Genomic DNA, 13,781 nt, shown 5'->3' with positions numbered 1-13,781 from the left:
ATTATAATTATATTCTTGTGTGTGGCAATATGTTCAGAAGCTAAATGCCAATGTCGAGGTCTGCTTGCCATGAGACGGCTTCAGGACAGCAGGAGACGGTAGCCTCCTCGCATTTGGATTGACAAAGGGCTGACAAAAATATAACTAAAATAATCTCTCGTCCGTCTTTGTACCTCATTCCAGATGGTGCTATACTTCGTGATGGACGTTCTTCAGGATTACCCGGGGCTGCCTGGCCTCTTTGTGGCCTGCATCTTCAGCGGGGCTCTCAGGTAGGCATCATGTGATACTGACCATTAGGTAGGCATCATGTGATACTGACCATCAGGTAGGCATCGTGCGATACCGACCATCAGGTTGGCATCGTGTGATACTGACCATCAGGTAGGCATCGTGTTATACTGACCATCAGGTAGGCATCATGCGATACGAACCATTAGGCCAGTGATTCATAACAAGTAATGAGTGTGACATGTCATCTCATAACAAGGTACGCTTGCGATCTAAAATTGTCCGATTCAAAAAGGATGATATTTTTTATTGAAGCATATCTCCAAATAACCCAGAATCCAACTGATCTCGTCAGATCTCAGAAGCTAAGCCGGGTTGTTTCTGGATAGTGCGTGGATGGGTAACCACCATGCATTATGTAGGTGTTATAGACTGGTGCAGTGCTACCTTTGTAAGTAGCAGAGGGCAGTGATACAAAATACATTGTTGTACAATACTCTACTATGCTCTAAAGATCATGCTCCCTGCCTTCACCAACCCGTACTGACCAGAGTGGTGACGTATAGTCAAACAGCTTTCACGACCTATACGGCATGGGGTGACTTTCATCCAGCCCATGGATTGACAAAGGCCTGTACATTATTATTAATATTTGGTCACCTATTTTTTCTGGGGGAGGGGGGGGAAACTGCCTGGATATTTCTCTCTCGCAAAGTTTATTTCCATCTCTAACTTTCACCCACTAATCCCCGTGTGTTGCAGCACCATCTCGTCGGCATTTAATTCCCTGGCGACGGTGACGATGGCGGACTTTGTGAGGCCGTATTTCCCCAACATGACTGAGAAGAGAGCGACGCTCGTCTCCAAAGGCTTAGGTGCGTGAGACGGCGTTTTTCCCCACCTCCGATGTAGCATGGTTGGCTTCGTATGGTGCAAAAGAAGTTCAACATACGTACATGTGATAGATTGCAACCGCACCTCCGATGTAGCACGGTCGGCTGATATGTGCGGTGCGAAAGAAATTCAACATACATACATACATACGCTTGTATGTGGTGACGACCACCCTGTGTTATGCTACTTGGTAGGCTTTTCGCGATCAAGCTGCGCAACTCTCCGTTGTGTTTTTGGGTCATACCGTGCCTTGTTCGGCACGATGTTACGAGGTTTCGCTCGACGTGCGGGAAGCCACTTCAGGAACTTAAGAAACTGATTAAAAAAAGCTCTGGGCACGTGGAGGGAAATGTCAGGCATCGTGCCAAACAATGTTTGGCACAACCTGAAAGCACGTCGTAGAGCTACACGATGTGTATATTAAATCTAAAGGTAATCTGTTCAATTAATTCTCCTGCTGTGACTCGGCCTCTGTCCACCGAGTAGTATAAATGGGTTGACCACAGCTAGTTAATGGGCAGATCGCGTGTGGTGGGGTAAAGTGTGGGTACTGCCACTTTCCAAGATGTATAGTCAGCGCGAAAGAGGAGGCTAACAATACCCTCGAGAGAAGTTCTAGAGAAGAGTTCCCACTTGTGGCCCTTCTGCCAGCAGTGATGTGAACAAGCAATTGCAGGGCTGCACCTTTACCGCGATGCGTTGGTGGGTCATAAGACGTCGTAGACTCCAGTTCATGGTCATGGACCTTCTGTCTGATTTGAGTGTTTAATGAACGAACATGGCTTGTGCAAAACACAAAGACCGCGACGTAAAGTGTTATGCTTACAACTGCACCATTTAATGTGTTTTACGATCATGTGTTTTATGCATCTGTGTCAGCCTGTATGTACGGGCTGGTGTGCCTAGCAATGGCGTTCCTTGCATCGCTCATGGGATCTGTCTTGTCGGTAAGTGTCAGCAATTTCAGATACTGGATTGTATGCTTATGTGAGGCAGAAAACAAACACAAATCGGAGACATCATGTTGACTTACGTTAATTCAGTGGGCTTGGGGAGAATATATCACGAGAAGGGATGATCATAATAATCATAATGCCAATTTTTATAGCGCTGTACATGGCGAGTCATTACAGGGGCTTAAAAATCATGGCTTGTGAACTCAAAACGAAACTTTTTGGTTATTTACCGAGGTAAGGCCCACTGAGCTATATAGCTTTTTCAGAAGCGACCTGGCCACAAATGAAAGCTCAACGAAGTAGCTTATCATGTGGACATTTATAGCATCCAAATACTCTAAATGCATGTTAATTCGAAATGTGGAGGGAAAAACTGGAGGACCTGGAGAAAAATCGACACGACCACGGAGAGAACATGCAAACTCCATATATACAGCAGGCGTCAGGGTCGTGATCGAACCCACGACCTCCTGCATACCAGACAAGATAGTTAACATCTCCTAGCCATCGTGATGATGATGAGAGAGAGAGACGCAGACTCCAAATATACAGAATTTGTCAGGGTCGTGATCGAACCCACGACCTGTATATCAGGCGAGGTAGTTAAAATCTCCTAGCCACCTTGGTGCCAAAATACAATGCCTGAGAGGATAGCCATTGTGCATAAAGAAGCAATGAAATCAGCTCACGAGCAGGTGCAAGATGGATCGTTGTATACATACAATATGTACCTCTCATTTTCCCGTTTCTCTGTTTCCCTCTGTCCCGTATCCTCCCTACCGCCCCTCCCCCCCAGGCCGCCCTCAGTATATTTGGGATGGTGGGGGGCCCTCTGCTCGGGCTCTTCATCATCGGCATGTTATTCCCATGGACCAACGCCATTGTACGAGCGTAACGCAAACCGAAAACACAAGCCTGCTGGTTATGTCATACCGCGTGAATGTAAATGTTCATCCATACAAAGGTTGCTTATCGAGTCACTCAATGGTTTGTTAATACCTTATATAAAGAGGCCGCTTCATGTTAGGCACGTATGCACCTATGTTTGTTTATGTGCACTCCTGCATGCGTATATGGTGGGCAGTGCCACAGTCGGGAACGCAGTTTGCTGAATTTACAACCGCATGGGATTTGCTTCTAACCAGTTGCACTATAGTCATCACAGGATGAAGAATCCGTTCGGATTTCTCGCAGAACGAAGGGGCTGCCCCTTCGTTCATATGGATACCTTAGAGTTATCTCTGAGATCCCTTCAAGGGACCTCCTTGACATCTGTGAAAAAGAGCTTCATAGCTCATTGTATGGATTCCTGCAGTATAAATAAATGTTCTGATTCTGACCTGCGTTATTTACAGTAGGGGGCACCACTTTCCCACCCACTCTGCTTCCGAGGATTGTTCATTGCATGGCATCCACATCAATGTTTTTCATTTTCAGGGATGAATTAAGTAAAGAAACTAATTTTAACACTATTTGTTCTCATGTGGTGTTGTTGGTAACTGAGTTGAGACCATGAACGCATGACACCCGGGAACCCAGTGAATCGCAGGCGGCCGCCAGAATTCAAACCAAGGATCCCAGCAATACTGGCTCGGCACTCCGACCTATGAACCAGCTGGCAATCTCGCGAGTTCATTGTCCCTGTGCGTATGCGTTTGTGTGCGTGTGTGCATGCGCTGCTGACGTGGATGGACAATCGCACCTACTCAGGGTGCAATCTCGGGGCTGGTCGTGAGCCTGCCTTTGGCGCTGTGGCTGGGCATCGGCAGCATCATGTACAACAACGCCAATGCTGGGCCTCCAGCAGGGCCGCCCCCTCAGTGCCTTAACATGTCCGACTTCACCACCGCGGCCACTACCGCCTTCGCCACCACCACCGTCGCCCCCCCTGCGTGCGTGCACACACGTACACACGCACTGGGTTTTTATCCTCACCCTGCAGCAGTAGGCATAGCGTTCGAATTTGCGGGTGGGAGCAAAGGGCTTTGCGTCTTAAGAGGAAAACTGAGAAAGATTATAGGAAAAACATATGGTTATTGTTTTTCTTCATCGACATCGTCAGTTTTATTATCATTGTATCCAATTGTGTTGCTATCGAGTGGGCAGGCAGTACAACTTTACCGGGGCCCAGATATCCGGCCACAAAGAGGAAGAAATGGACAAGGAGGGCCCATTTTCTTCCTTGCATCAGGGCCTATGGCAATCACGACAGCACTGCCCCTGAATCCAGGGGTGGAGAATATTTTCCTACTGAGGGCTGAATCAAACTTTCCAGTATGTTTTGCGGGCCACGCATTAACACACACCACAGCATTATTCAACAGTAACACACGTAATAATTAGGGCTCACCTTTACAGAAGGCACAATGGTCAAACTTCCCAAGTGGGTGGTCCATGGGGGGATGGTCCCAATATTTAAAGCTTTTAAAATAGGGCCCTACATTAATAATTTTTCCTCTGGTTAAATGATGCTATGAAGTCTTTTCTTATTTTTGTTTTTCGTCATGGAAAATTATCGATTGTCCCGAAAATAATATGAATTGGAAAATAAATCAACAAAATGTCAATTTTCGGCATCTAAAGGGGGTATCGCCCCCTCCCCATGGTGACTGAGCAAGCTAAAATTAGAAACGCGTGTATAAAATATTCCCCTCATTTAGGTGCGGCTAGGTTACTTTCAGAGATGGATAATTATCGTCTGAAGGCCGCATCAACGTAAGCGGTTGCATGTTCCGCAGGCCACAAAGAAGCGAGGTCACGGGCCACGTGGAAGTGAGGTCACGGGCCGGCATCTCCTCCCCCCTACCGTATAGCTCTTATTTTAGGAGATACACCTGAGAAAACATTTCATTCACCATACTAATTTGCACACCACAGTTGTAGCTTTTACATTGTTAGGCAGTGGTACAATTTGGCTAGCTTATAACTACAGCAATAATAATAATGCACGACCTTTAGTTATTCCACTGGTGATTAAAAGGCCTTTCTGTTCCGTGTTGGTAATGGGGTCTTTTGAACATACTTCACCATGCTGGTCAGTTGGATTTGGTAAAGGGGGGGAACCTGGCACTGCTACAGATGTCACTTGACACTGATATTAGCTGTAACCGGGAATTGAACCGTATCACCGGGTCACCGGGTCCATAGCGCTGGTTACCACCTGCTGCACGACTGTGGTATTTATCACAGGTGCGTTTAGTCTCCGATTGCATGAGATGATCTGTACATAACACTCGGGCATGAAGTGAGTGTATATGGTAACATAAATAGTTAGTTTCCTAATATTTTTATGGTCATTTTAGTTTTGTGTTACTGTACAATCAGTGGATCTCAAGCGTCTTGAGATGCACTGCTAAGACCGGACACATCGCGAGAAGGGATGATAGCCAAAGGACGTGACTGGCGACGGAATGGCAGCTCAACGGGAAAATAGGCCCGAGTTGGATCACCAGGAGTGATATGGATTGCGTGTTGCGTCGCAGATCCATGAGGGATATTGACGACACACGGGGAGGAAGCCTTCGTCCAGCAGTGGAGTGGTGGCCGTGGCTGATAACGACGACGCGTAGCGTTCACCGTGTGCATTGTCGTGCTCTCCCGTGTGCAGATTAATGGGACTGGCCAAGTTCTATTCGCTGTCGTACATGTGGTACACTGCTCATAACGCTGCCATCGTGGTCGTCGTTGGGCTCGTCGTCAGCTTCATCACCGGTATGACTTTGCACAGACCGTGACCTCATATCGTACGGCCTGCATATGGAATGATGTCATAAGCAGGGGGGGGGGGGGGCGGGGTGGAAATTTAAGAACCTTGTCCATTGTTTAACGTGCCAAGACAGGAGAACGACCTGGTGACCTTCAGATTCATGCAGATTCACTTGGTTAGAAATTACCAATTACACCTCGGCCATGAGGCTCTGGTCTTCTTTGATTATTCATGAAAGAACGTCACTTCCGAAAACCTCTCTTCTGGCTTGACATAAATTATGTCGTTCACATTATTCATTAATTCCAAGTAATACTTCTCAGAACACAGAGTCGAGAGCTGACTATATATAGTGCATTCAAATTTAAAGCATCCAAATTAGACATGCATGCCATTATACAGCTTGTCCTTAAGCTATCGAGCAAATTGATGTTAATTATGTAACGATATGGATGCTAATTATGCAGTGGTATGATTAAAGAGGCTGGCGATTATCCTGAATGGAATTGAAAGGACATTGATTGTTATTTCGCAGCTGCTGCTGTTGCTGCTGTCGCTTGTAGTGTTTGTTGACAAAGCAGAGTGTGTGATTGTAAGCTGTGGCGATGAGAATTACATCACGCACCACGGTAAGAGCGACCTTTTGAAGGAGGATGCATGCTCTGCTGCAGGCTATACCAAGGGGCGAGATGTGGACCCTCGCACCATCTTCCCAATCATGGATTACCTGCTCTTCTTCCTTCCCCGGAGATATAGGCAGAAGCTCCACTGTGGCGTCCGGTTTGATGAGATGGTGAGGATGCGTTTTTTTTTTAAACGTACCGAAGCCACCCTTCTCACGAAATTCTATGTACTCGTAAAACAACAGATTGTCAGACGTGCGATTCGATGCGCGTGTATTGCGAGCATAAGAATAGACTCTGATGTTGCTTCCCTCTTCCTCAATTCCCTGTATCTATATTTTCCCCCTCCAGTCTTGAGATGCTATCTATATAGTTTGACGTTGTTGTTGATAAATTGGTACGCCTCTGCTCATGGGGAAACCTTTCTCTAGTTTCCAAAGTTAAAAAAAAAATTGGAAATCAGTCCATCGACTTAAGAAAAAGGTGAAGGTGCAACCCTGTAATTGCCTTCTCGCACCACTGCTGCCAGAATGACCTCCACTCATGGCAGCTCAAGGAAGCTCCTCTAGAGGGGTATCTGGGTTAGTTTTCCAGGTTGGCCAAACGTATTTTAAGAAGATGGGAGTATATCCACACTTTACCCCACCACACACAACCTGCCAAATAACTAACACTTGTCGTACCCGCTTACGCTGCTGGGTGGATAGAGGCATGGGTGGTTTATTAAACTAGCAGCATTGTTTCAACCGCCATGTGAGGGAAATAGAATCTAACTGTGGCGAACTGTGGATTATAAGTCCTTGTGCTTTAACCTTTACACCACGGTAATCAAACTGAATGTGAAATCTTTCGTTTTCTTCCTCAACGTCAGTTTCGAGGTGTTTCACTGTTGGCCAAATATTTGTCACAGAGCAGCATCTTGACGGTGAATACGCTGTGATTAATAATAGAGCACTTGTCTTAGGAACATAAATGTGAGTTGATGCAGAGCTGAGGCGGGCATTAACCCGCCTCAGCTCTGGATATACAAATACAAACGAGCACAGCAATATGCACGCTAATCCTATGAGCGCTGACACATGCTATACGCAAGTTTGATTTTTTTATTATTATTGCACTAATACTGGAAGACCTTGGATATACTCTGTTATGTGCTGTACCGTACCTAGTCGATTATTCATATTACATTAAAACAATAAATGGCTGTATTGCACGTGAATAAGTTTTATGTTACTCTGAGCTAGGCGCTTTACTGGAGATGTAATTTCCAGCTGAGGTCATATTTTTATATGACTGTAGTCTCTGGATTATAAGATGCAAATCCCCCATCCCCACCCCAACCGTATTTTAAAGAAAATGTTGGGTCGTGCGTCATATATTTATATATGATTGTAATTAAGTAGGTGTGTGTGTGTGATCAGATTTGTATAACTGTATAGACACGGGGCACAAGATTGGGGTCAATCTTTATTTCCAGGGCGTCTAGATTTTTGTTGTATCACACTTTAATTATGACGTCTTTTTACTTTCCCTTTTCACTTGAGATTAGTGCAGGGTCCACTCAGTGGTAATTTTAACGAGGCGGCGGTTAATCACATTTTTCATTAACAGTTGGGTAGCGACATAATCGGTGTGCACCCAATTCACAGATGTCCCCGACTGGACATCTGTTAAAAAGAGCTTTATAGCTCATCGGATTTCTCCAGAAAAAAATATTATAATTCTGATCGGCTCTCACAATGTTGACAGATTAAATCTGACCACCGTTTGTTTTGAATTCAACCATGAAGATTAACAGCAACTAACCTGCAAATAAATGCTGACTTTGCCCTTCTAAGTTCATTTATGCACATTGCCCTCATAAAATACATATTGGCGTTATCTATCCAATGTGTTCTTATGACCGTCCTTAACATTCAACAAACGTATTAACTGTTATCTAATAAAATCTTCATCGTCATGTTTGTTTCTAACCACTTGGCATTTTGGGCCTTTAGGGTCTGTGCGCGGCAACTGTCATATATAAAGAAAAGAAATTCAGCATTCTATGCCTTGCATGGCGGACTCTTGTACGAAAAAATTATAAAAGTTATCATCAGATTTGGCAGTAAAGTAGGTTGGCGGTGGCTCACATTATGTACTTGCGTTTTTTTTTTAGCTGCACAAAGTCACATTTTGGCCATCTCTGCTAATGCCTAGAATGCCCCCCACAGCAGGACCCGAGTACTGTAAATCTCTCTTTTTATGCATTACCTGAATAGTCTCCAATGTTAGGATTATCCAAAATGCTGCTGTTAAGCTTCTTACACACATTGGTAGCAGAGACTATGATGTCGCTGGTCGTCAAGTCCCTCAATCCCCACAAAATGTTTGGGATTTCACGACCAAAACCTTCGCACCTGATTGGTTCTCAAGTGAAGACATCACATTTATCCCTCTATTTAAGCCCGAAACAGCAGGATTTCTCCATAACTCTGGCTGTCATTTGATGATGCTAGTTGTCACTGGTTTATTCTACTAGCAACAAATTGGCATGTGTTGTTTACATGACAAACCTTACTAATTGGCTTTGTCGGGTGGTGGCAGTTTTAAAGACACATTCATATTTATGCGATCCAACCCAAAAACCTCTTATGGATACAAAATGTCTCTTCTCTCCACCTATAATAAAGCGTACATTGGTAAGTCACTCTCGTGAAATGACGCGACCGAGTAGTAGTGCCATTGTCACTTGTTGCAGAGTTTTTGTGGTTCCAGCCCAGTGGCCCCAACTGGTCAATAGCGCGAGTGTGTTATGCATAAATGCATGCCTTCTGCTAAACAGTGGGCGTTAAAGATCTCCGTGGTGGTATATTTTCGTTTAAATGTAGGTCTGCCGTGTCATATTGTTCAAATTTTATAGGTTAAAAAAACATTACTGTACTGTCAAATTACTAATTGGGTAAAGTCACATTGCAACTTAGCCCCCTAATGTGAAACTTCTGCAGGCTGTAGTCGTCTGTAAATCAGAATCAAGATATTAAGCTCTTTTTCACAGACGTCCACTAGGGGCGGGGTCAGTGCGTTACAACAACAAACCATACAAAACACGATCGTAGTGCAAAGTCTAGGAAAGGTGAGAAAAAAAATGGAGCACCTTCATGACAGTCTTGCGCAATATGACTGGCGTCAATACCACATTTGCTCATGATTTGAATTAAAAACAAATTGTGAAAAAATACGAATGCACATATCAGAACTTGTTTGCTTGAATACTTAGGGTCTGAGTTTTGAAAGGCTGTAAAAATGGACGTTTCATTTTTTTTTTGCAGAAAATCGAAGATTCAACTGTTGCCGTGACAGAGGATGAACACAAATATGAAGATGGGAAGTACTCGGGCACCACCACTGAGGATGGATACAACATTGTAAAAGATAGCTCTGAAAATAGTTCCGTCATAAATGGACACATGAAAGTAAAACCTGGTCACGTTACCATGGAAACACACATGTGATGTCAAGGGGTACTTGGAGAGCTGGACTCTGGCCCAATGGGCCTTGACCTTCAAAGTCATCTGCACTGACTCAAACTTTTTACTGGAAAGAGTAATACACTGCTATTGAATAAGCTTTAAGCCTGCGTTCATAAACTGTTATGTCATAGTTTGAAATATAATGAAACGGATGATATCTTTGCAAGTGAACAAGATATAGGTGAAAATGAATCTTGTATTTTAAGCAAGCAGGTTTCAAGTGTTAAAAGCTGAGATCTGCCAGAGAATGGAGAAATGTTTCTGAAATTAAAATGTTCCTTTTATCAGTATGAAAAAATATTTTTGGGAAATGGTACCTCAACCTATAATCGAACAAGTTGCCAGCTTTTAAGAAAGTCAAGCTATCTCTTGAAAACAGTAATATATTAAGTCTTCCATTTTTTGGGGGTAATTATTTGACACTTGTATAATTTACTCAGCATTTTTGTTGTCGCAAAAATTACGTTGCTTGTGACAAACCAGCACAACATAAGCTCACTCGTGTGTATTCGGATTGCACCACGTGTTATTCGGAATGATGTCCGACGTTTCGCTCCATGTCCTGGGTGTTTCTTGAAAAATGTAATATCAGTTCCTGAGCAACACACGGAACAGCCGTTCAACGCATTGGAGTATTAACCAGTCTCCGTTTCCCTGCTGCAAAAGGTCTCGCACATGAGCGCTTGTGCTTGATTGCATTGGCCAATGTGAAAATTGACAAAAGTAGACTTTGCCGAGTTGCATTGGTGGTGCAACTGTTTTCGGGTTTGAACCCAATTGGCTGGGTGACTGAAAGCCGTCCTTTTTCCGCGAGATATCCCGTGAGAATAGGACGGGTTGCTTGACTCAATTGCGAGTGATATAATTGATCAGCACAAGCTATCGACAATCATGTGAAACCAGTTGCCTGACACTAATCATGGGCCAAAAACGAACAACTATGAATGCATTCATGCAATAATCAAGTCTCATTCCCTGTTGTGTTGTTGGGTTGTATTATGGATGGTTACAATCGAGGAAGCGGTAGTTAGCGGCTCAATTTGGATCCTGAAGACACTTTCAAGACATCGGACATTATGCCAAATAACACGTGGTACAACCTGAAAACGCACCTGATAGCCGCATGTTACAACCGCACAAACCTACACAGTAGAAACAAGTATTGTATTATGGAACTGAACAGTGCCGGATTTAGCTAGTGCGGGGCCTGTAGCATATGTTTTAAACGGGTCCTAAATATAAAAAAAACATATTCAAACGCATGTTTAACTTGCACAGTAAAGTAATTGTATTTTTTCATTTACTATACAGCCAAATAATACGACAAATCGCTAACCTGAAACACCCAGTCGTTCATAAAAAGTTGAAGGCGGTATAGTACTATAGTAATAGAGCAAGTCCAGAATCACTGAACCGCAATTGATAGCTTAAAAGAATTTAGCGCGGAGCCCTTGAAAGTGCTGGGCCCGTAGCATCTGCTACTTTTGCGACTAGGATAATCCGGCACTGCAATTGAATGACCAGTGGCCTTTAGGAGAGATGTGACACAATCACTGAAGATTGTGTTGTGGCCTTGCATAAGTGCACGTATGTATGGTGGTTCGTTCACGTTCCTGGTTTCCAGGGCCGCATTAACGTACAGGCCGTAGGGCCTCAGATTTTGGGTGGGGTCCCAAAAAGCCTACTTTGCTTCATAACGGTTGTAATGGCAGAAACGCAACACGTACTGCAGAGCTGTGATGAACCCTGTAAGTAATTTGGGCATTAAAACCATAGCATCACTTCTGTGTATTACTGCAGGACAAATAATTGGGTGCGTTTTACTTTTTATTTTATTTACCCTTACAATTCGTACATTAAAGTAAAAACAAAATAGAACTGAAATAATAATGAAGTGTTGTCGTCGTCCATGGGTGGTAGTAAAACGGTAAAGGGGAAGCAATTGAATGTGCAGAGAGGGCCCCTCAAAAATTGACAGCTCTGGGCCTGCATCAAACTTTAATTTGACCCTGGTCATCTGCGGGAGGCATTCATCCATGGCTGATGATGATGGTTGTGTGTTGCAATAGCCAGATGACAGTGCCTGCTATGTGACTTGTGTACAATTTATTTTCCTTGTAAGAAAAAAACATTCAGGTGGATCGATGGTGGGTGTGCACTTAAAGGGGCATGATTTGGTTAATGTTTTTTTGCGAATTTAAAAATGAAACATTGTGGTTTACAGGGACCCTTTTTGAATAATATATTATCCAATTGTAAACATGACGGGAATAATATTGCAAGTTTGCAATAAAAATGGTACAGGATGTATTTGTAGCAGTTTTAGATAATTAAAAACTTAGACTTTGTTGTGTGATTACATTTTTTTACGATTTTGGCAAAACAAGTGATGTTGATTGTGGTATTTAAATCCTTTTTAATAAATTATTGTCTGCTAAATACTCATTGTTTAATAAATATTTCATTTGACCCATGAGCAAATCGCCAGAATTCTCCCGATCTCATCATTAGATCTCGGCTAAGCTGGGATAGATGCTGCTTGGATGCATGTTTGTAAAACTTATTTTGCACCGTACGTAGCCTTCCGTGCTACTTGATGGGTGACCACCATGCATGCCACGGTGTCGTGGGCTGCCTTTGGGGTAGACAGCACAGAGAGTAAGTGGAGCAAAAATTAATTGTACAGGTTAGTCCAGATTTAATTAAACCTTAAAAAATACACATTCAGTTTCAGAGAATTAAATGTGGGGGGAGGGGGTCACAGGACATCTGTTTGACCACCCTGTACAGCATTGCATTTCTCCTTTGCCACGTAGGCCCTGCCCGGCTTCAACCCAGTGCTGAGCAGCAGCGCGGTCAAGTATGGTTAAATAACTCGCACGGCGTGGGGATCCCCTTATCCAGCAGCGGAGTGGCAAAAATATATTTACGTGTACAAAAAAAGCTTTTATGTTCTTTATAATTAGCTCTATGTAAACAAAAAAATCACAAGTACTGTATTGTACGTGTGTCCATAGGGGCCGTCCATAAATGACGTCACGCGATTTTTGACCCCCACCCCCCTCGTCACATGGCGTCACAAAGCTCTGCCCCCCCCCCCCCAAAATTTTTTTAACATGCTTCAAATCGCTTTAAACTATTGTCATTGTAGTGCGTATTTAATGTGGCGCTGCACTCTGATGTTGTAGGAGAAACATTTATTAAAAAGTCGATTTTATGAAGTAGAACGTGTTGTCTATATTTATTTAAAGTTGCGCATTTTGATGTGACGTCACATTTCTCAACCCCCCCCCCCCCCCCATCTTCACACATCGTCATAAATGTCTGACCCCCCCCCCCCCCTAGGTGCGTGACGTCATTTATGGACGGCCCCAAGAGGGTTTGTGCGATGTACGCCCGTACACCGTAGGGTAAAGAAGCACGGTAGGCCGAGACCACAAGACTGCAACGAGGCTTGGCTCTGCCTCTTACCTCTGGACGATAAATTTGCCGAGTTGATTCGCCCACCTTGGACGTTGGCCAAAGGTTATCGCGAGCACTCGTGGAGTCAGCGCTACGGGGAGACGAGAAATACGGCCGGGGACATCCCTCGCCACTCATCCCAACTTTGCTCACTGAGATGCTGCTGCTTTTAGCCACTGGGACGGCACGGGAAGTGGAGTGGTTTAAAGGGTTTCAACAATGAAGCCCTCCCTGTAATGGGGATTGAGGCAATTTGGGCGCATTGGTGGCTTCATCAATAATGGCCCCAGAAATCGTCTGGTTTCAGCAATCGAACATGTGTGTATGCACCGTATGTTAAACTTCTTTCGCACCTCACGTAGCCAACCGTGCTAATCGGAGGCGCATGCATTGCCCG

The 13,781-nt window shown here is 44.1% G+C and overlaps 1 protein-coding gene across 1 annotated transcript in view; it reads left to right on the top strand.

Annotated features, from left to right (window-relative positions):
- The window catches only part of LOC144726308 (sodium-dependent multivitamin transporter-like), a 30,262-nt gene extending 17,119 nt beyond the window's left edge, over positions 1–13,143 (top strand). The window contains exons 8-15 of the mRNA XM_078604902.1: positions 184–272; positions 994–1,106; positions 2,005–2,072; positions 2,878–2,964; positions 3,792–3,973; positions 5,689–5,792; positions 6,459–6,580; positions 9,722–13,143. Coding sequence (XP_078461028.1) covers positions 184–272; positions 994–1,106; positions 2,005–2,072; positions 2,878–2,964; positions 3,792–3,973; positions 5,689–5,792; positions 6,459–6,580; positions 9,722–9,904 — 948 coding nt within the window. The 3' untranslated portion in view covers positions 9,905–13,143. The remainder of the gene's footprint in view (positions 1–183; positions 273–993; positions 1,107–2,004; positions 2,073–2,877; positions 2,965–3,791; positions 3,974–5,688; positions 5,793–6,458; positions 6,581–9,721) is intronic.
- Positions 13,144–13,781: the final 638 nt, after the last annotated feature.

The sequence above is a fragment of the Lampetra planeri genome, chromosome 23 (assembly GCF_965212315.1).
Source record: "Lampetra planeri chromosome 23, kcLamPlan1.2.h2, whole genome shotgun sequence".
In the NCBI taxonomy this organism is placed as follows: domain Eukaryota; kingdom Metazoa; phylum Chordata; class Hyperoartia; order Petromyzontiformes; family Petromyzontidae; genus Lampetra; species Lampetra planeri.
Note: the sequence above shows the minus strand (reverse complement) of the source record. Positions and strands in the feature narration are given on the sequence as shown.